The 23,942-nt window shown below is 47.3% G+C and overlaps 1 protein-coding gene across 2 annotated transcripts in view; it reads left to right on the top strand.

Annotated features, from left to right (window-relative positions):
* Nucleotides 1–20,697, top strand: part of PRKCQ (protein kinase C theta) — a 58,383-nt gene extending 37,686 nt beyond the window's left edge. For both annotated transcript variants that reach the window (XM_079992479.1, XM_079992480.1), the window contains exons 12-18: nt 607–780; nt 2,554–2,645; nt 6,668–6,730; nt 8,195–8,333; nt 14,730–14,918; nt 15,619–15,747; nt 17,344–20,697. In XM_079992479.1, the coding sequence (XP_079848605.1) occupies nt 607–780; nt 2,554–2,645; nt 6,668–6,730; nt 8,195–8,333; nt 14,730–14,918; nt 15,619–15,747; nt 17,344–17,499 (942 nt within the window). In that variant the 3' untranslated portion in view covers nt 17,500–20,697. The remainder of the gene's footprint in view (nt 1–606; nt 781–2,553; nt 2,646–6,667; nt 6,731–8,194; nt 8,334–14,729; nt 14,919–15,618; nt 15,748–17,343) is intronic.
* Nucleotides 20,698–23,942: the final 3,245 nt, after the last annotated feature.

The following is a 23,942-nucleotide window of genomic DNA, read 5'->3' as shown; positions in this document are numbered from 1 at the left end:
CGACTCTGGGGTTGCGGCGCTCATCTCGCTTTATTGGCTGAGGGAGCCGGCGTACAGCTTCCGGGTCATGTGGCCAGCTTGACTAAGCCGCTTCTGGCGAACCAGAGCAGCGCACGGAAACACCGTTTACCTTCCCACCACCTATTTATCTACTTGCACTTTGAGGCGCTTTCGAACTGCTAGGTTGGCAGGAGCAGGGACTGAGCAACGGGAGCTCACCCCATCACGGGGATTTGAACCGCTGACCTTCTGATCAGCAAGCCCTAGGCTCTGTGGTTTAACCCACAGCGCCACCCGCGTCCACAATAAAACTGACACCTGTTGCTCCACCCACTTATTCCTTTGGCCCCACCCACACGGCCTCTGAAAGCTCACCCAGAAAAGAGAGTGGCCCTTGAGTCGGGAAGTGCTCCCCATCCCTGCACGACACCTTGGCTACTTGCTTTCAAATCGGTCTTTGCAAACATAGGGACTAGAAACTTGATAAACATTCCTTCTGAGATTTTTGGTTAATTCTGCACTCAATTCTGAATTGCGCGGCTTTGCTTAACCTTGCCATGAATCGCAGCGTTTTGCAGTACCCTGGATTTATTTATTTTTGCCCAGGTCTTCCTTGTTGAGCTGAAGGACACGAACCAGTTTTTTGCCATGAAAGCTTTGAAGAAGGAGGTGGTGCTGATGGATGATGACGTTGAATGTACCATGGTGGAAAGGCGTGTCCTCTCTCTGGCTTGGGGACACCCATTCCTCACTCACGTCTTCTGTACATTCCAGACAAAGGTAACCAATGTCTTTCCTATTCACTCAGAATAGAGATTCTCATACTGTCTGCCTTCAGGACCCACTTGAGAAGGTCCACCAGTCACAAAATGGCAGCCAGTGGGGCATGGTTTTCAGATGAGTTTTAGTAATACAGTGGTTACAGACGCTTCAGGTTACAGACTCCGCTAACCCAGAAATATTACCTCGGGTTAAGAACTTTACCTCAGGATGGGAACAGAAATTGTGCAGTGGCAGCAGGAGGCCCCATTAGCTAAAGTGGTACCTCAGGTTAAGAACAGTTTCAGGTTAAGAACGGACCTCCAGAATGAATTACCGTAAGTTCTTAACCCAAGGTACCACTGTAATAATAATAATAATATTTTTTTATTTATACCCCGCCCTCCCCAGCCAAGAACAGGCTCAGGGCGGCTAACACCAGGTATAAAAACAATTGATTAAAACACAACTTAAAAACAAGATTAAAATACAACATTAAAATGCAGCCTCATTTCATTAGCAACTCAAATCAAAAACTTTTTGAGGATGAAAACGTCAAATCTTCACCAAGGCCAACTATCCAGACTGGCCTTCGTGGGCCAGAACAAAAGCCAGGGAAGTCCCCAAATCGAAGTTCCATCACAGAAGGAGAAAGGAAAAAGGAAGGGCCGTCTTATCCATAAGCGCTAGGGGTGCGGGGCACCCGGGCGCTGGGCTCTCAGAGTCTGGGGCCCAAGAGTTGAGTCGGGGAAGAGCCCGCCCGTCAGTCGGAGCGTTGTGGCAGGTTCTTCTGCTGTGGGCAGCTCTGCGCCACAAGTTCGGGGGCGACCGAGCCAGCGAAACACTGAGGCGGCTGGCTGGCACTGCCCTCCTGTGTGTCTGGGACTGGGCAACCAGGGGGAGGCGCCGGGCGAATCTTTGCACCCCGGTGCCACATATGTTTAAGACAGCCCTGCCTCCAGGCACCCACATGTGTGGGTTGAACAGACAAAGAAATTCAGCTTAGAAGAGTTTCGAGTCCCATCCTTGGCAGAAAATACTGGAAGCAAGCTGGCTCCCCCTTTTCTTAACAAAGAATCATACAACAGACTGAGAAGTAAGTTTAAAGCACACTTTACTTACTCATAATCATTCCTTGATTCTCAGATGCAACAGCATTAAAAACTATACAGGTAAAATGCTTATATTTACAGTAGAAGCAGCCTCAGACATGTGCCTGAGCTGAAGCAACTGGATATCTGTCTGCTCCCAGAAAGAGGGAGAGAGAAAGGATCACAAAATGCTGGGTGCTCTTTCCTCCTCAGGAGAGAAGGGGAAATGATATCACACAGAGCCCTCTCTATCAATTTCATGTCTATGGTCTGGCTCCGCCTATCAGCAATATAGCTCTGTGGTCTTAACCCCTTCACATGCTAACTAGCAAGAATATGCATTAGATTTGGTTGATAATTTCCCACAATGATAGACTTCCATCTTCAGCTAGTGGTTTTTGGAGAATGGGGTTTAACAGCTTATCCACACTTCCCTTTGTCCCGTGATTTATTCCATTTGTCCCGTGATTTCTAGACACTTTCTCTGGGAAAACCACCTGTAAAATGGGTATCATAAATCCTCTGGTTTCTCTTCAGATCATATAAATCTTTCGCCTTTTATCATGAATCCATCCATTTGAGTTTCCCCAAGAAAAAGCTGTCACTGAGGCAATGTTCCATTTCTTTTCTTCTGTCATCTGTTGCCCCAAAGACCATTTCATGATTATGATTATGATTTTAAGCCTTTTTTGTCATTTACTAGGAAAACCTCTTTTTTGTAATGGAATATCTCAACGGGGGTGACCTGATGTTTCACATCCAGATCTGCCACAAGTTTGACATTGGCCGAGCGAGGTAAGTTGGGGTCTGTTTTTGCTGCACATTCCTGGAGAGACAGAGAATCTGCTCAAACATACCATCGGTGATATGGTACAGTCCTTGCAAGAGTAGATCATCTAGAAATTCATGATGTTTAGAGTCAGGATCATTGCAGTTTACTTTCTCTTTAGGGCCACATTCATGCCAAACGTTTAAAGCATCATGACAGCACTTGGCATTCCCTCCAGCAAAGAATTCTGGGAGCTGTAGTTTGTTAAGGGTGCTGAAAGTTGTGAGGAGACCCCCAGTCGCCTCACCGAACTACTATTCCCAGAGTTCCCTGTGAAGACGGATTGAGCTGAGGCCAGAGAGGTCTGAAGACTGGAGTTGCCCATTGGCAGCTCTTTACAGTAATGTTCTCCATTTGCAGGCTATTTTTTAAAAAAATCTGGGGGTGTTTTCAAGCACACACACACAAACACACCCAATGCCTGCTGAGGTGGTACATTCCCACCAGAGGGTTATCCCATGTTGGAGCCTCTTTCTGTTTCTCTTCTTATGTAAAGGATGCTTTTTATTTATTTTTTAGTTTGTAAAACACGCATCAAGGACAGGGGGAACTATCTGGGCAGCATACAAAATAAACATCCCAATTTTAAACAGAAAGCAGCAGGCAGGGACGCCAACTTGTGCTTATGGGTGCCCAATGGCACCTGTCAGGGAACTGCCATCAGAGCCAGAGGTGGAGGGAAAGCTCCAGAGCAATGCCGGAGAGGGTCCCAGCAGGGAGAGAGGCAGCCCATCTGCTGGGGAAGGAAATCAGCGTAACACCAGGAGAGAAGGGGGGCAGATGGGGGAATCGGAGAAAAGGCTCCAGGACTCTTCACCGGAGACTAGTGGAGAGAGCACGGGTCCTCCGCTGCCCACACCATCCCTGCGCAGAAGACTTCCGCGCAGGGAGAGTAGGAGGAGACTTGGCGTCAAAGAACTTTTTTGCTGGAAGAAGTTTAAGAAACGCCCACTGACGGATTCTGCCAGCGACTGAGACAGCCACGCAGTGAAGGGCTGTCCAGACAGAAAGGGTTCAACCAGGCAACCAAGCCAAGAGTGGCGGCAACTTACGCATGAGCAACCCCTAGAACCATTACAGCACCCATGAGGTAATGTGACGTCATGACATCATGTTACATCAACGTGGTGCAGAGGCACTTCTGAGGCCTGGCAGGGCCTCAGACGTGAAGAAGAAGAAGAAGAGTTTGGATCTGATATCCCGCTTTATCACTACCCGAAGGGGTCTGAAAGCAGCTCACAATCCCCTTTCCCTTCCTCCCCCACAACAAACACTCTGTGAGGTGAGTGGGGCTGAGAGACTTCAAAGAAGTGTGACTGGCCCAAGGTCACCCAGCAGCTGCATGTGGAGGAGCGGAGACGCGAACCCGGTTCACCAGATTACGAGTCCACCGCTCTTTACCACTACACCAAACTGGCTCTCACGGGGCCTTAGAGATCACACCCGAGGCCTGGGAAACCTCCGACACAACTTTTGGTAGAAACTGGAAGTCACTTCAAAGCCTGCGCTGTGGGTGCCGAGCACCCACAAAAAAAATGTTTGTGGGTGCCCAGGCTCCCAAGGCCCCCTATAATTGGCACCTATGGCAGCACCCATTTTATTATTATTATTATTATTATTATTATTATTATTATTAATTTATTTATTTATACCACGCCCATCTGGCTGGGTTTCCCCAGCCACTCTGGGCAGCCTCCAACAGAGTATTAAAATACAGTGGCCTGTTAAACATTAAAAGCTTCCCTAAACAGGGCTGCCTTCAGATGCCTTCTAAAAGTTGTTTTTCTCTTTGACACCTGGTTGAACTGTTTTGTTTTAGAAAGCTGTGGTAAAAAGCTGCTTCCGTGGACCCTCTTTTATTCGGCTGCTCCAGAGCACCGAGTCCCCAAAATAAAATAAAATACCAGCCTGAATCACATGAATGTAAAAAAAAAACCCCAAAAACCTAGAAGGTAAACACCAACCAAAGATTTAAAAATGGATTGAGGCATGATTAAAACAAATAGAACAAAGCAAATAAAATAAGCCCCGGTACCCCTGGGGATAATTTTTTAAAAAATCAATATTGAAACCGCTTTAGGGCTTTGTTTGGATTGAAGAGCGACTTGAAGTAAATTATTCATTCGAGCCGGGTGAGCGAAGGTGACTTTGGGTGTAGAAATCCGCCTGGCCTTCCTCTGCAATTCCAGAGTTGGCCTGGCAAGAATTCCACCACTCTGCTTTTCCGTGTCGCGAGGCAGGGTGGCAAAGGGAAGCCCTGGCTGAGTTTGCCCCCCTTGTGTGCAAGCCCCCAATGTTGAGGCTCTGCAAGAACTTCTGACAAGACAGAAGTACGGTGACAAGACAGAAGTACTGTTTTGGGGGGACAGGAGGCGGGCGGGTGTGGAGGATTCCCTGGTCCTGAATGGGGTAACTGTGCCCCTGAAGGAGCAGGTGCGCAGCCTGGGAGTCATTCTGGACTCACAGCTGTCCATGGAGGCGCAGGTCAATTCTGTGTCCAGGGCAGCTGTTTACCAGCTCCATCTGGTACGTAGGCTGAGACCCTACCTGCCCACAGACTGTCTCGCCAGAGTGGTGCATGCTCTGGTTATCTCTCGCTTGGACTAGCGCAATGCGCTCTACGTGGGGCTACCTTTGAAGGTGACCCGGAAACTACAATTAATCCAGAACACAGGCAGCTAGACTGGTGACTGGGAGCGGATGCTGAGACCACATAATACTGGTCCTGAGAGACCTGCATTGGCTCCCAATATGTTTCCAAGCACAATTCAAAGTATTGGTGCTGACCTTTAAAGCCCGAAACGGCCTCGGCCCAGTATACCTGAAGGAGCGTCTCCACCCCCATCGTTCTACCCGGACGCTGTTGTCCAGCTCCGAGGGCCTTCTGGCGGTTCCCTCGCTGCGAGAAGCCAAGTTACAGGGAACCAGGCAGAGGGCCTTCTCGGTAGTGGCGCCCTCCCTGTGGAACGCCCTCCCACCAGATGTCAAAGAGAACAACAACTACCAGACTTTTAGAAGACATCTGAAGGCAGCCCTGTTTAGGGAAGCTTTTAATGTTTGATGTATTACAGTATTTTAATATTTTTTTGGAATCCGCCCAGAGTGGCTGGGGAAGCCCAGCCAGATGGGCGGGGTATAAATAATAAATTATTATTATTATTATTATTATTATTATTATTATTATTATTATTATTATTTCCTTGAGGCGAAGCCCTTGCACAGCCTCACGGCTGCCCGGCTCCATCACCAGGGCAGCAGTGAGTATTTCTCCTCAGGCACCGAAATGCGCTTCTGAACTGAAGAAGAGAACTCTTAATCCCGGGTGTAGGGAGTGGAGAAAGTTCTTGCCCCCTGGTGAAGGAACTCTGCACGTTCTCAGGAACATTCTCCCTATGCATCCCAACTGTTACTGGACTTAGCTCTTGCCGTTGCCAACAGGAAGGAGGGACGTCACTAAGAAGGAAGATGGCTGGCGGTGCCACTGTTTCTGCCGCCGCCGCTCCTGGACTGGTGGCAATGCTGCATTTCCATGGCAGTTTAATTCCACTTCCCCAAATACCTCTCCCCTTCCGGTCGTTGTGCATTAATGTAGGTGTTTGCAGAAAAGTTATTTGTCCTTTCCATCTGACAAAAGCGGTGGGTTGTAGAATCATTCAGGACAGGAAAAAGTAAGTGTCCCCTAACACAGCACCTAATTTAAGCAGTGGAACTCACTGCAACATGATTTGAGGATGGCCACTGGCTTAGGGTGGAGGATAGGTCTGTCAGTGGCTGTTATGAAATGAGGCCTATTATTATTATTATTATTATTATTATTATTATTATTATTATTATTATTGCCATGCCTTTTTCCTTGATGGGACTCAAGGTGGCTTACAGATAAAAACAATAACCACTGGACCAGTACTCGGGGGGGGGGGGAGGTATTGGATATTGGGTTAAATATGAACCAATAAAATTAAGCCTGACCTGTCTCTGGTTTTCTTAGGTTTTATGCTGCTGAAATCATTTGCGGTTTGCAGTTCCTTCATTCTCAAGGAATTATATACAGGTAGGAATTTTATCCTTGGCGAAGAGAGAAAGAATAATACAATCGTAGGATTGCAGAGCTCGAAGGGACCCTGAGGGGGATCTAGTCTAACCCCGAGAAATGCAGGAATTTCAACATGCGGTTGTTGACACCCATCTGTCTCAGGAGATAACGGCGGAGTGCACTTTTAGGAGAGAAGTCAAACAGCTGAAGAGTTACAGCGCCTGCTATGGCTGTAGAGACCGAGACAGGAGAGACATGTTTTGTTGCAGCTGGGGCAGACGAAGGCGTCCGGTTGTGCTGCTGCAGATGCACGAGGGCATTTTTTCTCTGTCCGCTTCGCCCAGCGGTTATTCCTTCTCAGCTCTTCCCCGCAATTTGTTGTTGTTTAGTCACTTAGTCGTGTCCAACTCTTCATGACCCCCTGGACCAGAGCACGCCAGACACTCCTGTCCTCCACTGCCCCCCGCAGCTTGGTCAGACTCATGCTGGTAACCTCGAAAAAACTATCCAACCATCTCGTCCTCTGTCGCCCCCTTCTCCTTGTGCCCTCCATCTTTCCCAACATCAGGTTCTTCTCCAGGGAGTCTTCTCTTCTCATGAGTTGGCCAAAGTATTGGAGCCTCAGCTTCACGCTCTGTCCTTCCAGTGAGCACACAGATCCTTCAGAATGGATCAGTTTGATCTTCTTGCAGTCCATGGGACTCTCAAGAGTCTCCTCCAGCACCATAATTCAAAAGCATCCATTGTTCGGCGATCAGCCTTCTTTATGGTCCAGCTCTCACTTCCATACATCACTACTGGGAAAACCATAGCTTTAAGTATACAGACCTTTCTCGGTAAGGTGATGTCTCTGCTTTTTAAGATGCTGTCTAGGTTTGTCATTGCTTTTCTCCCAAGAAGCAGGTGTCTTTTAATTTCGTGACTGCTGTCACTATCTGCAGTGATCGTGGAGTCCAAGAAAGTAAAATCTCTCACTGCCTCCATTTCTTCCCCTTCTATTTGCCAGGAGGTGATGGGACCAGTGGCCATGATCTTAGTTTTTTTTTTATGTTGAGCTTCAGACCATATTTTGCGCTCTCCTCTTTCACCCTCATTAAAAGGTTCTTTAATTCCTCCTCACTTTCTGCCATCAAGGTTGTGTCATCTGCAGGTTGTTGATATTTCTTCCGGCAATCTTAATTCTGGCTTGGGATTCATCCAGCCCAGCCTTTTGCATGATGAATTCTGCATATAAGTTAAATAAGCAGGGAGACAATATACAGCCTTGTTGTACTCCTTTCCTAATTTTGAACCAATCAGTTGTTCCATATCCCGTTCTAACTGTAGCTTCTTGTCCACAATACAACCCCACAATACCGGGACTTGCACCTGATACGACTTAACAATTGTTCTGTGTATATACAGCACATACTGATTAGATAACACGTCTAATCTTCCAAGAAAAGAGCCTTTTCAGAGATGTTGCCTGATCTTGCCTTGCAGAGACCTGAAGCTTGACAACGTTCTCCTTGACAAGGAAGGGCACATCAAGATTGCTGATTTTGGGATGTGCAAAGAGCACATGGGAGGGGACGCCAAGACAAGCACATTCTGTGGAACCCCCGATTATATTGCACCGGAGGTAAGTGGGGCTATTAGCCGTGGCAACCAATGGAACTTCCCCAGACCAAAGGCAGAAGATATCTGAATAACAGGGGTTGGGTGCATATGGAAGAGAAGGGTTGAGACTTTTGTGCCCACCAATAAACTCCCTGAAGGTATCTGGGTGCTTGGTGTAGGGAATTCAATTGTGATGGCCTGGGACTTAGTCTCAGACTCAGAACCAGAGCAGTCTCAGTCCGCACAGGATCCTTTGCCTCAGGCATCAGCTGAATCAAGTCTGGGGCTTGATCCCGAAGAGTCCCAGTCTGCACAGGTTCCCCTGCAACAAGCACCAGCTGGGCTGAGTCAGGGGCCTGAGCCTGCTCTGGCTCCAGATGCGGGGATTACCTCGTTGCCTTCAGCTGGGCCATCACTTACAGCTGCTCCACTACTGGTTGGGTCAGGGGAGGCTGAGGTGGCCCCTGGGTCTAGTAACCCACCGACCTCTCCTGAGCTGCAGAGACTAAGGTATGAGAGAAGGAGAGACCTGAGTACTCGCAGGAGGAGGGCTTGCCTTCGGGCGAAACAGGGAGGTGAGTCACCGGAGAATCAGGACCAGCCGTTACCCTGATAAAGATAAAAGGCTGTTGGACCCCACCCCTGGTTGCAGGAGCAACGTTGCTGTTTGCTAGAACCTGCCTGAGACCATGTTCCTGACCCTGCCTGGTTTCCTGCCTCATGTCCTGCCTTGGCCCTGTCAGACCGACTCCTCGTAGAACCCTTGGATTCTGGACCCCACCTGGACCGCATTGCTCGGGTTGCCCCCAGGCCCAGCACAGCAATGCTCAAGGTCATGGGGTATCTTGTGGGCCTCCAGCTGTGGTTGGACTTCAACCTGTATCACCCCGGCCAGCATGGTCAACAGGCAAGAGCACAGCAGGGCTGAAGCTCAGTGGTAGAATAATAGAATTGTAGGGTTGGAAGGGACCCCGAGGGTCATCTAGTCCAACCCCCTGAAGTGCAGGAATCTCAACTAAAGTATCCATGGCAGATGGCCATTCAGCCTCCAAAAAAGGAGAGCCCATCACCTTCCGAGGGAGTCCATTCCAGCTCTTACGAATAGTTGGAATCTCCTTTCTTGTAACTTGAATCCATTGTTTTAGGTCCTACCCTCCAGAGCAGGAGAAAACAAGCTTGTGGAGGTGGGGGTAGAAGACTCCCTGGTCCCGAATGGGGTAACTGTGCCCCTGAAGGACCAGGTGCGCAGCCTGGGAGTCATTATGGACTCACAGCTGTCCATGGAGGTGCAGGTCAACTCTGTGTCCAGGGCAGCTGTTTACCAGCTCCACCTGGTACGCAGGCTGAGACCCTACCTCCCCACAGACTGTCTCGCCAGAGTGGTACATGCTCTGGTTATTTCTCGCTTGGAGTACTGCAGTGCGCTCTACGTGGGGCTACCTTTGAAGGTGACCCGGAAACTACAACTAATCCAGAATGCAGCAGCTAGACTGGTGACTGGGAGCGGCCGCCGGGACCACATAACACCAGTCTTGAATATTATATATATATATATATATATATATATATATATATATACACACAATATTTATTCAAAATTTAAGAATAACAAAAAGAAGAAAAGAAAATTACAAAATACAAAATACAAAAAGAGATAAGAACACCAAAGAAGAAAAATAAAAATAAAAAGAACTGATTAATCCTTTACATAACTTTCTTCCTTTACTTATTTCCTTGACCTCCTCTCACCTCCCAATTTTGTATTCTAATTCAGATCGTTATTTCAGCAGATCCTTCCAACCTTATTTTCATTTAAGTAGTTTAACATAATATATTACAGTTTAACGTCTTCTCTTTTCGTCAATTTCATCAACTCGTCTTTACTTAGTCCTTTATGTCATTTCAACCAAAACCATCTAGTTTTCTTTTTCCAACATCTTTCTAACAGTCCTTAATTTTACAAGATTTTTGAAGATATACTTTAAATTTTTTCCAATCTCCTTCCACTGACTCTTCTCCCTGGTCCCGGATTCTGCCAGTCATCTCAGCCAATTCCATATAGTCCATCAATTTCATCTGCCATTCTTCTCGGGTGGGTAATTCTTGTGTGTTCCAATACTTCGCGATGAGTATTCTTGCTGCTGTTGTAGCGTACATAAAAAAAGTTCTATCCTCCCTTCGCACCAATTGGCCGACCATGCCCAGGAGAAAGGCCTCTGGTTTCTTCTGGAAGGTATATTTAAATACCTTTTTCATTTCATTATAAATCATCTCCCAGAAGGCCTTAATCCTTGGGCACGTCCACCAAAGATGAAAGAATGTGCCCGCAATCTCTTTGCATTTCCAACATTTATTATCGGGCAGATGGAAAATTTTAGCCAGCTTGACTGGGGTTAGGTACCACCTATAAATCATTTTCATTAAATTCTCTCTTAAGGCATTACAAGCCGTAAACTTAATACCTGTGGTCCATAACTTCTCCCAGTCAGCCATCATAATGTTATATCCGAAATCTTGTGCCCATTTAATCATAACAGATTTGACCGTTTCATCTTGTGTATTCCATTTCAACAGCAAGTTATACATTCTTGATAAATTCTTAGTTTTAGGTTCTAACAATTCTGTTTCCAATTTTGATTTTTCCACCACCGGTCTTGAAAGACCTACATTGGCTCCCAGTACGTTTCCGTCCTTCTTAGTCTCAAATAAAAACAACAGAAAGCCAGGTTGGGCCAGACCATTGCTCCATTCCCCAGAAACCTCTGAAGGACAGCCCCTAAACGGCCTTGATCCAGTATATCTGAAGGAGCGTCTCCACCCCAACCGTTCTACCCGGACCCTGAGGTTCAGCTCCGAGGGCCTTCTGGCGGTTCCCTCACTGCGAGAAACCATGTTACAGGGAACCAGGCAGAGGGCTTTCTTGGTAGTGGCACCTGCCCTGTGGAACGCCCTCCCACCAGATGTCAAAGAGAAGAACAACTACCAGACTTTTAGAAGACATCTGAAGGCAGCCCTGTTTAGGGAAGCTTTTAATGTTTGATGTATTACTGTATTTTAATATTTTGTTGGAAGCCGCCCAGAGTGGCTGGAGAAGCCCAGCCAGATGGGCGGGGTATAAATAATAAATTATTATTATTATTATTATTATTATTATTATTACTTCCATGCGACAGCCCTTGAGTTATTTGAAGATGGCTATTATAATCGGTCTCTTCTTATGGCTAACCGAACCCAACTCCCTCAACCGTTCCTCATAAGGCTTGGTTTCCAGACCCTTGATCATCTTGGTAGAGCATCTGATTAACATGGGGTTGTCCCAGGTTCAAATATCTGGAGGACTGTCACGTGGTAGATGGAGCAATCTCGTTTTCTCCTGCTCTGGAGGGTAGAACTCAAACCAATGGCTCCAAGTTACAAGGAAGGAGATTCTGCTAAACATCAGGACAACCATCACTTTCTGACGGTAAGAGCTGTTTGACAGTGGAACAGTCTTGGGGGGTCCCTTGGGGGGTTGTGGACTCTCTTTCCTTGGAGATTTTAAGCAGAGGTTAAATGGCCATCTGTCATAGATGCTTGAGCTGAGATTCTCATATCGGAAGTGTGATTTAATAATAATAATAATAATAATAATAATAATAATAATAATAATAATATAATAATAATAAATGAAATACTTTATTGTCACTTGTACAACTTGTATGCAGTGAGATTACTCGAGCACCCGCTACTCAGCTCTCTTAGTCTTAATTCCCCTTGTTTGGTGACGCACACCCACCAAACCCGAAAGTCAGTTGCCCTGTTGTTATCTTTTCATTCAGCAGCCTAACAGCCCATGGATAGAAGCTGTTCTTTACCCTGTTGGTGCGACTAATCAGGCTTCTATATCTTCTGCCTGAGGGCAGAAAGTGCTGGCCAGGGTGTGCATCATCCCTGAGAATTTTCCTCACTCTCCTGAGGCAATGTTCTTATGCGGTCATCCAGCGGATTCACGGGACAGCCCATAATATCTTGCGCTGTATTCACCACCCTCTGTAGGCACTTCCTATCAGTTGATGTCAAACCAGCGTACCACACTGCGATGCAGTATGAAAGGACATTTTCTATTGTGGATCAGTAGAAGGATATCCATATATTATTGATATATATAAATATATAAATAATGTATTATTTATGCTCTGCCCATCTGGCTGGGTTTTCCCAGCCGCTCTGGGCGGCTTCCAACGAAAGATTAAAAATACATTAAAACATCAGTCATTAAAAACTTCCCTAAACAGGGCTGCCTTCAGGTGTCTTCTAAATGTCAAATAGTTGTTTATTTCTTTGACATCTGATAGGAGGGTGTTCCACAGGGCGAATTCCCTACCCTAAAAAATATAGCTTTAAAACTTTTTGCAAAGAAAGCTTGGCCAAAAAGTTACCCTCAGGATGCCTTCCAATTTTACAACTCTATGATTCCGTGATTCAATCCCTCCATGGGAGAGAGAACTCCGCCTGAAATCCTGTAGAGCTGCTTCCAGACAGAGTAGGCCAAACTGGGTTTGATGGACCAGGAGTCTGACTCAACATCAGGCAGTTTCCAATGTTCCTATGTTGAGAGTTGAAGTCCACCAACATCTGGAGGAACCCCAGGTTCCTCACCCTTGAAATAAGACAAAGACTCTCCTCCTGAAAGAGGGGAGTGGTTGCGGGTGGGAGCCGGTCTCCGCCTTAAGCAGGGGGCGTTTGCCCCCTGCCTCCCACTCACCTGGCTGGCGCCCACGCCCATGGGCAGGCACCCAACCAGGTGCCTTCGAGGGGGCGTGGACGGCAGCGTAAATCGCTGCTGTGCCAGCCATGCGGCCTCATTCTTCGTCGTCCTGTGGCGAGTCACCCACCCTCCACTCCCTTAGAGCTCAGGGTCTCAGTTTCTTTTGGCCTTGCTATGGACCTTAGGTTGGTCGCCCTGGTTGTCCGGGGGGCCTGGTAGGAATTTTTCCATTTGGCATTAGGCTTTGTGTTTTTTTTCGCCTACCACGTAGCAATCGTCACAACTTTCGTGGTATTGGTGGGTAGGTTAGGCATTGGAATAATGTGTTGTGGTGTGTGGAAGGGCTAGGTGTGGCCATCGCCTACGCCTTCAATTTTTGGGTTTTCTGTTAAAGGAATCCGGCGGTAGTGTATTCTGTCCGATGCCTGTGTGGTGGGAGGCCATGGCACGACCCTCGGTGACATCAGGGGAGAGCTTATAGTTGGATTAGCATCAACAGGCTCCACCTACTGGTGAATAAACCCCCCTTTTTAGACTCACTCCTCTCTGAGTGGGTGGAGTCAACTGACATACTCCAATGCCTAAGCCAATACCTTTTCACTTGCTGTAATCAATAAAGTTGTGGCATTTTCTTGCCCATTAACCTTATATCACATTTCCATGTGTTTTCATTCCTCTATGCGGGGATCGGGTCCTCAAACCACAACTCTGGGCTAGATGAGCCAGTGAGCTAGTTGCATGTTAAGTCCCCCTCCCCCCTTTAGAAATAAACACACAGGACACGGTATTTAAGGTTAATGGGTGAAAACGGCCACAACTTTATTGATTGCAGGAATTGAGCGGCATTGGCTTAGGCATTGGTAATATCGGCAACCGGCTTCAGCCCAATTGCGTGAAGACCGGTAAGGGTTAACCACCAGTAGGGGGAGTCCTGCTGATGCACATCAACTAGGAGCTCCCCTGGGGTCACCGCTCGGGGGCGTGCCTTAGGCCCACACCTCCATAGGCTTCAGATAGGGCAACACCCCCCGGAATCCGTTTACCAGACTACCCTTTGCTTTGGGGGAAGGTGATGACGCTTCCTCCCCCCCCCCCATTTGCATAACAATACCCCTACCAATGCCTAACCGCCAATCGAGCAAAAGCTCGCCGCCAAGACCCTCAAACCTGCAACCAATTCCTAATTCCCAGAGCAATGTCATCCAACCAAATGTCATTTCCAGAATCCGAAAGATGCACGCCATCACTTCTGTAGAGGGCCTCCTTGCTGTACTGGAAGCTGGGGTGACCAATCACACACACACACACACACACACCCAGAGCTGCCACTCTACGCGCCACAGCCCGTTCCAATATTTTTCTCGCTTTATTCAAAGCGATTGGGCACTGGCCATCCCTCCAAACCCGCTGGAGAAGCAAATAGAGGGCGGACCACAGGCACACTGGGCATAAATAGCCCAGGCCACACACCCCTGACCAGCAGATTGGCTAAGCAGGGAGATGACGCGCCCAAGGATTCCCTCATTCTCACGGGGGCTGTGAGCCAGCCCCCACGTGCGTAGGCCCGCAACCCCACCTCCTCTCCAGTTCGGAAGTGGCTTTAGCTCATCGCAAGGAGGCCAGCTCTTACTGGTAAGCTTTCTTCACTTCTCCATCCCCTTTCCATTATAGATTCTGCTGGGGCAGAAATACAACACGTCCGTTGACTGGTGGTCCTTTGGGGTCCTTCTCTACGAGATGTTGATTGGTCAGTCTCCCTTCCATGGTCAGGATGAAGAGGAGCTCTTCCAGTCGATCCGCATGGACAGCCCATTCTACCCTCGATGGCTTGACAAGGACGCAAGGGACCTTCTTGTGAAGGTCAGGTCAAGGAGAGAGGGAGGCAGGGATGAAGGAAGGATTGGACTGGGCAAAATCCCTTTCTTCTAGAATAATTCCCCCCAGCATTTCCTCATCTTTAGCTCATATGTAGAGTCATTTCCTTTGCACTAAATACGGTCGTTTTTCCTGATGGAATTTACTTTTAAAGATAAAGTAAGAATTTATCTTTAAGGGTGCCTCCAGACTGCCTCTGTTTTGGGGTTATTCTGGAATTGTCAGTGGTGAATTTCCTTGAGGACTTCTTATTTTTAAAAAGGTTTTAAAAATTGTTATTATTTATTAAATGTGTATACAGTGGTACCTCGGGTTGCATACGTTTCAGGTTACATACGCTTCAGGTTACAGACTCCGCTAACCCAGAAATAGTGCTTCAGGTTAAGAACTTTGCTTCAGGATGAGAACAGAAATCGTGCTCCAGCGGCGCGGCAGCAGCAGGAGGCCCCATTAGCTAAAGTAGTGCTTCAGGTTAAGAACAGTTTCAGGTTAAGAACAGACCTCCAGAACAAATTAAGTACTTAACCTGAGGTACCACTGTATCGCCGTTCACCCATAGATCTCAGGGCAGTCCACAACATAAAAATCCAAGAGAAAAACCACAAAATACATAATAAAAACAAGAAGCAAACAACAATAAGTGCTATGTTGTTGTTTTTTAATTTAGTGTTCTTTCGATTTCCAGCTTTTTGTAAGAGAACCAGAAAGGAGACTGGGAGCCAAAGGGAACATCCGCCAGCATCCCTTTTTCCAAGAAATCAACTGGGAAGCCATTGAAGCGAGAGCAGTCGAACCCCCTTTCAAACCCAGAGTGGTGAGAGAGGAAAAACCTTAACCTTTCTGAGTTTCTTTGCTTCTCTTCGCAACTAAAAACCAATGATCCCTGCAGATCAGAGCGGAGGTGGTTGAGTTTCCTTGTTTGTGGACTCCAGATAATCTTACCATGTTTAGACTCATATTTTTTATTTATTTTTTTAGATTCAGGTAGGTATCCGTGTGGTCTGACGCAGTCGAAATAAAAAAATAAAATAAAATAAATTGTCCAGTAGCAACTTATAGACCAATTAAGTTTGTTCTGGTATAGGCTTTTGTGTGCATGCACACTTCTTCAGATGCACACGAAAGCTTGTACCAGAACAAACTTAATCGATCTATAAGGTGCTACTGGAGAATTATTTTTTTTTATTTAGACTTTTTTTGTTTGCTTGTTTTTAAAGTTATTTCTATGCAACCTTTCATATACCATATATATTTTTTAAAATGCCAGGGCAGTTTCAAGGATGATAAAACAGCGTTGAACAAAAAACATATCTGAAATATACTCAGAGTCGAGTGTGGAGTTCATCCTCTTTATTCAGCTCATAGTGGTGAGGAGGAATGGAAGTTCCCCCAGAATGTCTGCTTTATATACATCATTTACACAATGGGCCCCACGTGACTGGCTAATTCCGGGATTCTCCTGTAGGCCAATCAGGTTGTGGATTCACTTCCACCTGGAGTTGGATTGGGTGGCTCCTGCGAAGCAATCAGACTGCTGCATTCTGAATCCTATTGTTGTAGGACCAATCAGACTACTGCATTCTGAATCCTATTGTTGTAGGACCAATCAGACTGCTGCATTCTGAATCCTATTCAAGTCAGTACATAACAATATCAAACATCAGTTACAGTTGCAGCAGCGAGAGAAGCCAGGGGGAGGCTGACCCATTAGGGCAAATGGGGCACAACCCCACCAGCTTTCCCCAGCCGTCACCTGTCTGTCTTCTTATTTACAACCTGTCCAGAACGTGTTGCTGCTTGCTAGCTGTCTCTCAAGCTTGCCTTTTGTAGAACTCAATAGCAGAGAGGATGGACACAAAAGTAGAGCTCATTGGTTCTGGCGCCACCTACTGTTGGGCTCCTTTCCTTCTGCCCTACTGCTCCCAATGGCCACCGACCACCACTGCAGTCAGGAAGAGCTTGGGAGAATCACTAAAGGCTTGGAGGACTACAAATTCCATCACCTTTCATCCTGGCTGGGGCTGATGGGAGTTAAGAGAGCCACAGGGATCCCTGTCCCTGTTTTTAAAGGTTCAAGAGCATCTTCTTAATGCAGGGGCAGGTGCTGCCATATTGCCCCCCCCCAAGGTTGCTGGACTCCCATCTGCCTAGCCAGTAGTCAGAGATGATGGGAGTTGTAGTCCAACAACAAGATCTGGAAAGCACCACATTAGCTTAAGCAATGTTTCTTAAACCTGGGTCTTCAGCTGTTGATGGACTACAGCTCCCATCATCCCTGACCTCTGGTCCTGCTCGCTAGGGATGATGGAAGTTGTTGTATCCTGGAGACCCAGGTTTGAGAAACACTGTGCAACTCTCCCACTGCCATTTCTGATGCTTCTGACTCTGTTTTCCCTCTCCCTTCTGCAAGAAATCCCCTGGCGACTGCAGCAACTTCGACAAAGAATTTCTGAATGAGAAACCCCGGCTGTCGTGCGGGGACCGGAGCCTCATAAACAGCATGGACCAAAACATGTTCCGAAGCTTTTCCTTTACCAACCCCATCATGGAAAAGTTGCTCTCCTGAGAGACAAAAGCCCTGGGATCAAGGTGGCTTCAAGAACAACAACAACCACCACCATGGCCTCCATACTCCCAACTGGCTAAAGTCATGCTTCTCATCAAACGATGGAGGTGGTGGCCTAGATCCAAGGGTGCCCTTCTCCCGGTGGAAAGTCTCTTCTGCTAACAGAAGGGCTACTTCCGACCTGGCAGGAGTGGCTTGCACGAGAGAGGTGACCCCAAATTCCAGGGAAGTTGTTTCGTTTGAAGAAGCTCTCGCACAAGATTTTGCACAAAGTCGGAGGCCAGGGCTGGAGGACGGCTTCATTAGGCAGCAGCTGAAGGCATTCAACCAACTTAGCCGGTATAGGGCAGGCTGCATGGCCCACGTCACTGTATCCTCCATCATCTGCTGCCAATTACTGCCTGCCGCCTGAGGCAGCCTCCTCACTCTGTCCAACGGGAGCGCCGGCCCTGCTGGGAGACAGTGATTTCCTCCCAAGCAAATGGGCAGTGGCAACAGCTGCGAGGAAGATGGGGATAGCCTACACAGAGAGGAAGGCCCACTGAGAACATCTTCCCCAAACTCTCCTGGAACTTGCACCGCACAAGCTCTTTTCAAGACCACGAGTTTTTACATGCCACAGCTGGCTATCTTCCTCATTCACCGTGTTTCACGCCTGGCAATTCAGCCCCTGACACACTGCACCGTGGTTTGACAGAACGGCACTAATACATTCTCGCCTCCTGCTCGCAGTTGTTTGGATCTGAGCCACTGTGGTTTGCTGAATGGTGTGGATATCCCAGGAGGAACACCTAAGAAGGGAATATCTGCGATAACTTGGGGGCCTTTTACTCAGTTCCATCGTTCTGCCCTGCGGTGGAGAACCTCTGGTCTTCAGACCTTATAAGGCCCAACAAGGATCCTAACTGGCCTGTGAGGATGTTTTCTCCAAACCACATCCACTTGCCTCCCCCCAAACACTGTACATGGCAACAGGGCAGATGTAGACGTGTCTGCAAAGGAGGAATGAGGAGCTTAAAGTGGGCCCCCATTATTCCCACTCAGGACCAATCAGCTGATCTTCACTGACAGGGAGCCCCACTGGGATTGGCTGAGCCAGGGAGTAAGCCGTCAGGCATGCCCTCATTCAGCCAATGGGGTGGCCAGCTTTGATCAGCTGATGAGTCCTGAGAGACATCGTTTTGCAGCAGTTTGCGTTCAAAATGCAGACAACTGGACTTTAAGGGTGATGGCTGCCAGTGCCGATCAGCTGAGAGCCCTCATTCTGAAGTCCGTTTGCAAGCAGTTTGCATACGAACTGGACTTCAACATGAGCCGCATCATAGCAAATCCTCCATATTTCCGTTAGTGTCCCAATCTACCTCCTTCGTCCTTTCAAGATCCTGCTGTGATCCTGTGAGGGAAGATCTCGGTCTTGTGAGTTCCACCTCACAGGATTGTCAAGTTCCTGTGTGGTTTTCCTGGCCTGTGAGAGCTCCTCCAGGCTGCTGGGCTCTCTCTGTGGGATTCATGAGATAACTCAGCCCTGTTTGGCTTCAAGAGATAGTGTCTGTTTCTCGTTTGATGCAGGCACTTTCCAAAGGTCATAGGTCAGCGGTAGAGAGCATGTGCTTGGCGTGGAGAAGTTCCAAAATTCAATCCCTGGTGTGGCGATCACACAGGGTCCCCGGACGTTTAACAGTCTATTGATCCCTGTGCCACCACTGTGCTCGCTTCCCCGCTGCCACCAACCCGTTACTCTCTGGTAAAACACTGAGTCCAGTCAGTTGTTAAAAGTGAACCAAAAAAACCAAGTTTATTTTACAGACATTAACAAATTTATGGTTTCTCTGATAATATTCCTGTCAGTATCTTGACCTTACTTTCTTTACTGGCCTATACCTTCCTAATACCTTCTGACTGATCATCTCAACTGTTTGACTGACTCCTCTTAACAAATTCTCTCACTCTCTCACACCAGAGCAGCCCAACCCACAAACTTATCTTATCTGCCTCTTCCCACTCCAGACTGTCTTCTCCACCCTAACCCTAACTGTAACTCTCCCAAAAAAACCCTCTGTGCTTAAACCTTATACAGTGGTACCTCATGTTACGTATGCTTCAGGTTACATACGCTTCAGGTTAAAGACTCTGCTAACCCAGAAATATTACCTCGGGTTAAGAACTTTGCTTCAAGATGAGAACAGAAATCGTGCTCCGGCGGTGCGGCAGCAGCAGGAGGCCCCATTAGCTAAAGTGGTGCTTCAGGTTAAGAACAGTTTTAGGTTAAGAACGGACCTCCGGAAGGAATTAAGTACAGTGGTGCCTCGCAAGACGAAAAGAATCCGTTCCGCGATTCTCTTTGTCTAGCGTTTTTTTCGTCTTGCGAAGCAAGCCCATTGACGGCTTAGCGGATTAGCGCTATTAGCGGCTTAGCGGCTTTTAGCGGCTTAGCGGCTTAGCGGATCAGCTGATAAGCGGCTTAGCGGCTTAGAAAAAGGGGGGGAAAGGAAAAAAAACCTGCAGGAACTCGCAAGACATTATCATCTTGCGAAGCAAGCCCATAGGGAAATTCGTTTTGCGAAGCGCCTCCAAAACGGAAAACCCTTTCATCTAGCGGGTTTTCCGTCTTGTGAGGCGTTTATCTTGCGGGGCACCACTGTACTTAACCCGAGGTACCACTGTACACAGTTAACTCTGCCCCCTAGGTTAGTCATTTTACAATTAGTTAACCCTTTCCCTATGAACCCAGTATGATGTCACACACCTAGGTGGGGAAACGCCACACATGGCATCTCCAGTTAAAAGGGTGGAGGTAACAGGAAAGACTCTTTCTTGTCAGGGACCTGGGAAGATAAAAACATAAGCAGAACCTGCTGGACCAGGACAGTGGGTCATACTGTCCAGGATCCTGTTCTCACAGTGGCCAACCAGATACCAACCAGTTATAAGCTGCCTTATGTTTACTCTGGCCATAGACCCACCCAGCTCTGACAATGGCTCTCCAGGATTTCAGACCAGGGTCTCTCCCAGAGCTACCAGAATATCATAGAATCATAGAACTGTCAAGTTGGAAGGGATTCCGAGGGTCATCTAGTCCAACCCACTGCAATGCAAGAATCTCGGCTAAAGCATTCATGGCAGATGGCCGTCCAACCTCTGCTTGAAAACCACCAAGGAAGGAGAGTCCTCCACTTTCTGATGGAGTCTATTCCACTCTTGGACAGCTCTTACTGTCAGAAAGTTCTTCCTGATGTTTAGTCGGAATCTCCTTTCGTGTAACTTGAATCCGTTGGTTCGGATCCTGCCCTCCAGAGCAGGAGAAAACAAGCTGGCTCCATCCTCCATGTGACAGTCCTTGAGATATTTGAAGATGACTCATATCGCCTCCCAGTCTCCTCTTTTCTAGCCTAAACATACCCAGCTCCTTCAACCGTTCCTCATAAGGCTTGGTTTCCAGACCCTTGGTCATCTTGGTCGCCCTCCTCTGCACACGTTCCAGTTTGTCCATATCCTTCTTAAATTGTGGTGCCCAGAATTGGACACAGTACAGTGGTACCTCGGGTTAAGTACTTAATTCCTTCCGGAGGTCCGTTCTTAACCTGAAACTGTTCTTAACCTGAAGCACCACTTTAGCTAATGGGGCCGCCTGCTGCCGCTGCGCCGCCAGAGCACGATTTCTGTTCTCATCCTGAAGCAACGTTCTTAACCCGAGGTAATATTTCTGGGTTTGCGGAGTCTGTAACCTGAAGCATATGTAACCTGAAGTGTATGTAACCCGAGGTAACACTGTATTCCAAGTGTGGTCTGACCAAGGCAGAATAGAGTAGTGTTATGACATCCCTTGATCTGGACACTAGACTTCTGTTGATGCAACCTAGAATAGCGTTAGCTGTTTTTGCTGCTGCTGCATCACCCTGTTGACTCATGTTAAGCTTGTGGTCAACTAAAATCCCTGGATCCTTTTCACATGTACTACTGGCAATCCAGGTGAAGCTGGTTCTTCCTGTGTAAGTGTATAACCTTAAATTTGTCCCTACTAGAATACATTTTGTCCAGTTCTCCAATCTGGTAAGATCATCTTGAATCCCGATTCTGTCTTCAGGGGTTGAACCTTGGAACCTTCTGAATGCAAAGCAGATGTCCAGCCACTGAGATATGGACCACTTACATCAAAAGGTGATGTTCACCATCCTTCGCATAAGTGTCTCGTGCGGTGGCATAACTAAGACCACGAACTCCATGCCTGCTGTATATCTTGCCTTAGCCATAGCCTAACTTATTACTCTGCCCAACATCGGGTGGCCCAGCCTCTGCTGAGAAGGACCCTGCAAATAGCACACAAATCTATGTGGCCCAACCTTCCCACTCTGATCTTTGCAACACGCAGCTCTACTGTTTGCCCTGGCTGTCATAATGATGGGCGTTTTGCTCATATGTACATAGGACTTCTAGTGGTGCTCATTCAATAGGTCTCCATAATCTGTTGTTGTTTTTTCCCTCTGGTCAATGGAAGAGCTCTCTGTGTGTGCAGATTCCTTACGGTCGGGTTGCTGTGTTTAATTAGATTTGTTAATAATATGGATTTTTGAAAACTGTTTGTGATGTTTGTACAAGTAAATAAAATGTTGTCCACGGTAATGGGAGCAAATGTTTTGTAGGGAGACCAAAGCAGGTAATGCTCATAATGGCTGCAATGCGCTGTTCAGTAGTACGTTGCATCAGAGCTGGCCTTAAGAGATGTTCATTTCTGAAAGCGAAAAGCATGATATGAAGTTTTATGATGGTCATGAAATTTCTCACTTGGCCTCTTGCTCATGAGGAAGGTTACCTCTGAAAAAATACATCTGGTGATGAGGAAGGTTACCTCTGAAAAAATACATCTGGAGGAGGAAATTGGAAGGACGCCGCTCTTTCCCACTTCCTCTTTCAGCTCTATGGTCTTTTCAAGGTTCAGGTTAACTCTACTGGATTCATCTTTTACCTAGATCACTTCGAAAGGTTTAGCCTGTGAACTTTCTATTTCTCTTAAGAGGAGGGGGCTGATCCCAAGGTGGGGAGAGAGAATTGACCAAAGGGAGAAACACCCACAGCACTCAAATTTCAAAACAAATGTCACTGGTGAATGTAGACCAGGGGTGGTTAGCTGTTTTTCCCCCGAGGGCCACATATCAGCCTCCCAGGGGCCACATATCAGCAGAGACCGTGGACAAACATAGGTGTGGCCACCCTTCGCGGTCACAGACAGGCAGCCACGCTGCCACCCAGAACCTCCTTCAGCGAATCCATCCAGGCCAGCTGAGGAGCTGGGTTGTATCGGCCCATTTCTGTGCATCAAATGATCAATCTGATTACCAGGAAAGGAGACAGGTGAATCCCCACCAGGGCTCTCGGTGCTGCCCATCCCATCGCTGCTGTGTCTGCTTTCTTTTTCTGCTTTTTTGCCTCCCCTGCCAGAATTGGTGGAATCCTAAGCAGGGAACCAAAAAAAATTGCTGTAGGGGATGGATTAAACCCTCTAAACTGGGGGTTATCCAAGAAGCATCATAACCAGACACTGGAGAGACCTATCAGGAGTAAGCATGGACCAATGGTACCAAATTGTATGGGAAACAGCCTTACTAGAAAAATTAAGCAATAAACTGAAACTGACAAGGGGACAAATAGAAGAAGACGCCTTTACCCCAGTATGGCTCCCCTTTATCACATACACAGCCCAGCAAGACAATGACAAAAATCCACCAACAGCATACAAATCAATATGGCTAACCTGATCCAAAACACCCACCCACCCCACTCACACATGAAAAGAAAGACCACCACAGCCAACCACAAATGAACAGCCACACCCTCGGCCAACCCCAACCTCTCTCACCACCAAAGGAACACAAGTGAACAGCAAAGAACCTGCACAAGCGATGCTGACACAAAACCCCACATATATTAAGTAAAATAGAAACATCGCCACCCGACCCCAACCCCACTCACCTTTTCCCCCTCCACCTCTTCCCCCTTTTCTTCCTAATGTCTCAGCAAATGAAACTGATCTGTAGAAAACGTTACTTCAAAAGAAAGAAAGAGAGACATTGCACATACTTTTGTAAACCAAGAAAATCTTTAATAAAAACAAAACAAGAAAACCCCCCAAAACTGAGGGTTATCCATTCCTGGTGTAGACAAAGCTGAGCTCCTTGGACCACTGGTCTGACTCAGTAGACTTGTTCACACATTGTCAGGCTTGGAGAGTCCTTCCCTCCCTTTGGTAACTTCACAGATAGGAATTAACCAGCAGCTGGAAGATTTATGGTCCTTTTATTACAGTGTCATTTTGCAAGCACAAATACGCAGCTCTCCGCAAGGCGGGTAGTTGCCTAGTCTAATCCTCCTTCCGCAACATTTTGGGCGCCAATGGGAAGTTCCTCCCTCCCTCTGACTCCTTTGCTCTCTGATACATTTGGACCTCC

The sequence above is a fragment of the Podarcis cretensis genome, assembly GCF_951804945.1.
Source record: "Podarcis cretensis genome assembly, chromosome: 10".
Classification (NCBI taxonomy): domain Eukaryota; kingdom Metazoa; phylum Chordata; class Lepidosauria; order Squamata; family Lacertidae; genus Podarcis; species Podarcis cretensis.
The sequence above is the reverse complement of the archived record's forward strand: the minus strand, read 5'-3'. Positions and strand labels throughout refer to the sequence as shown.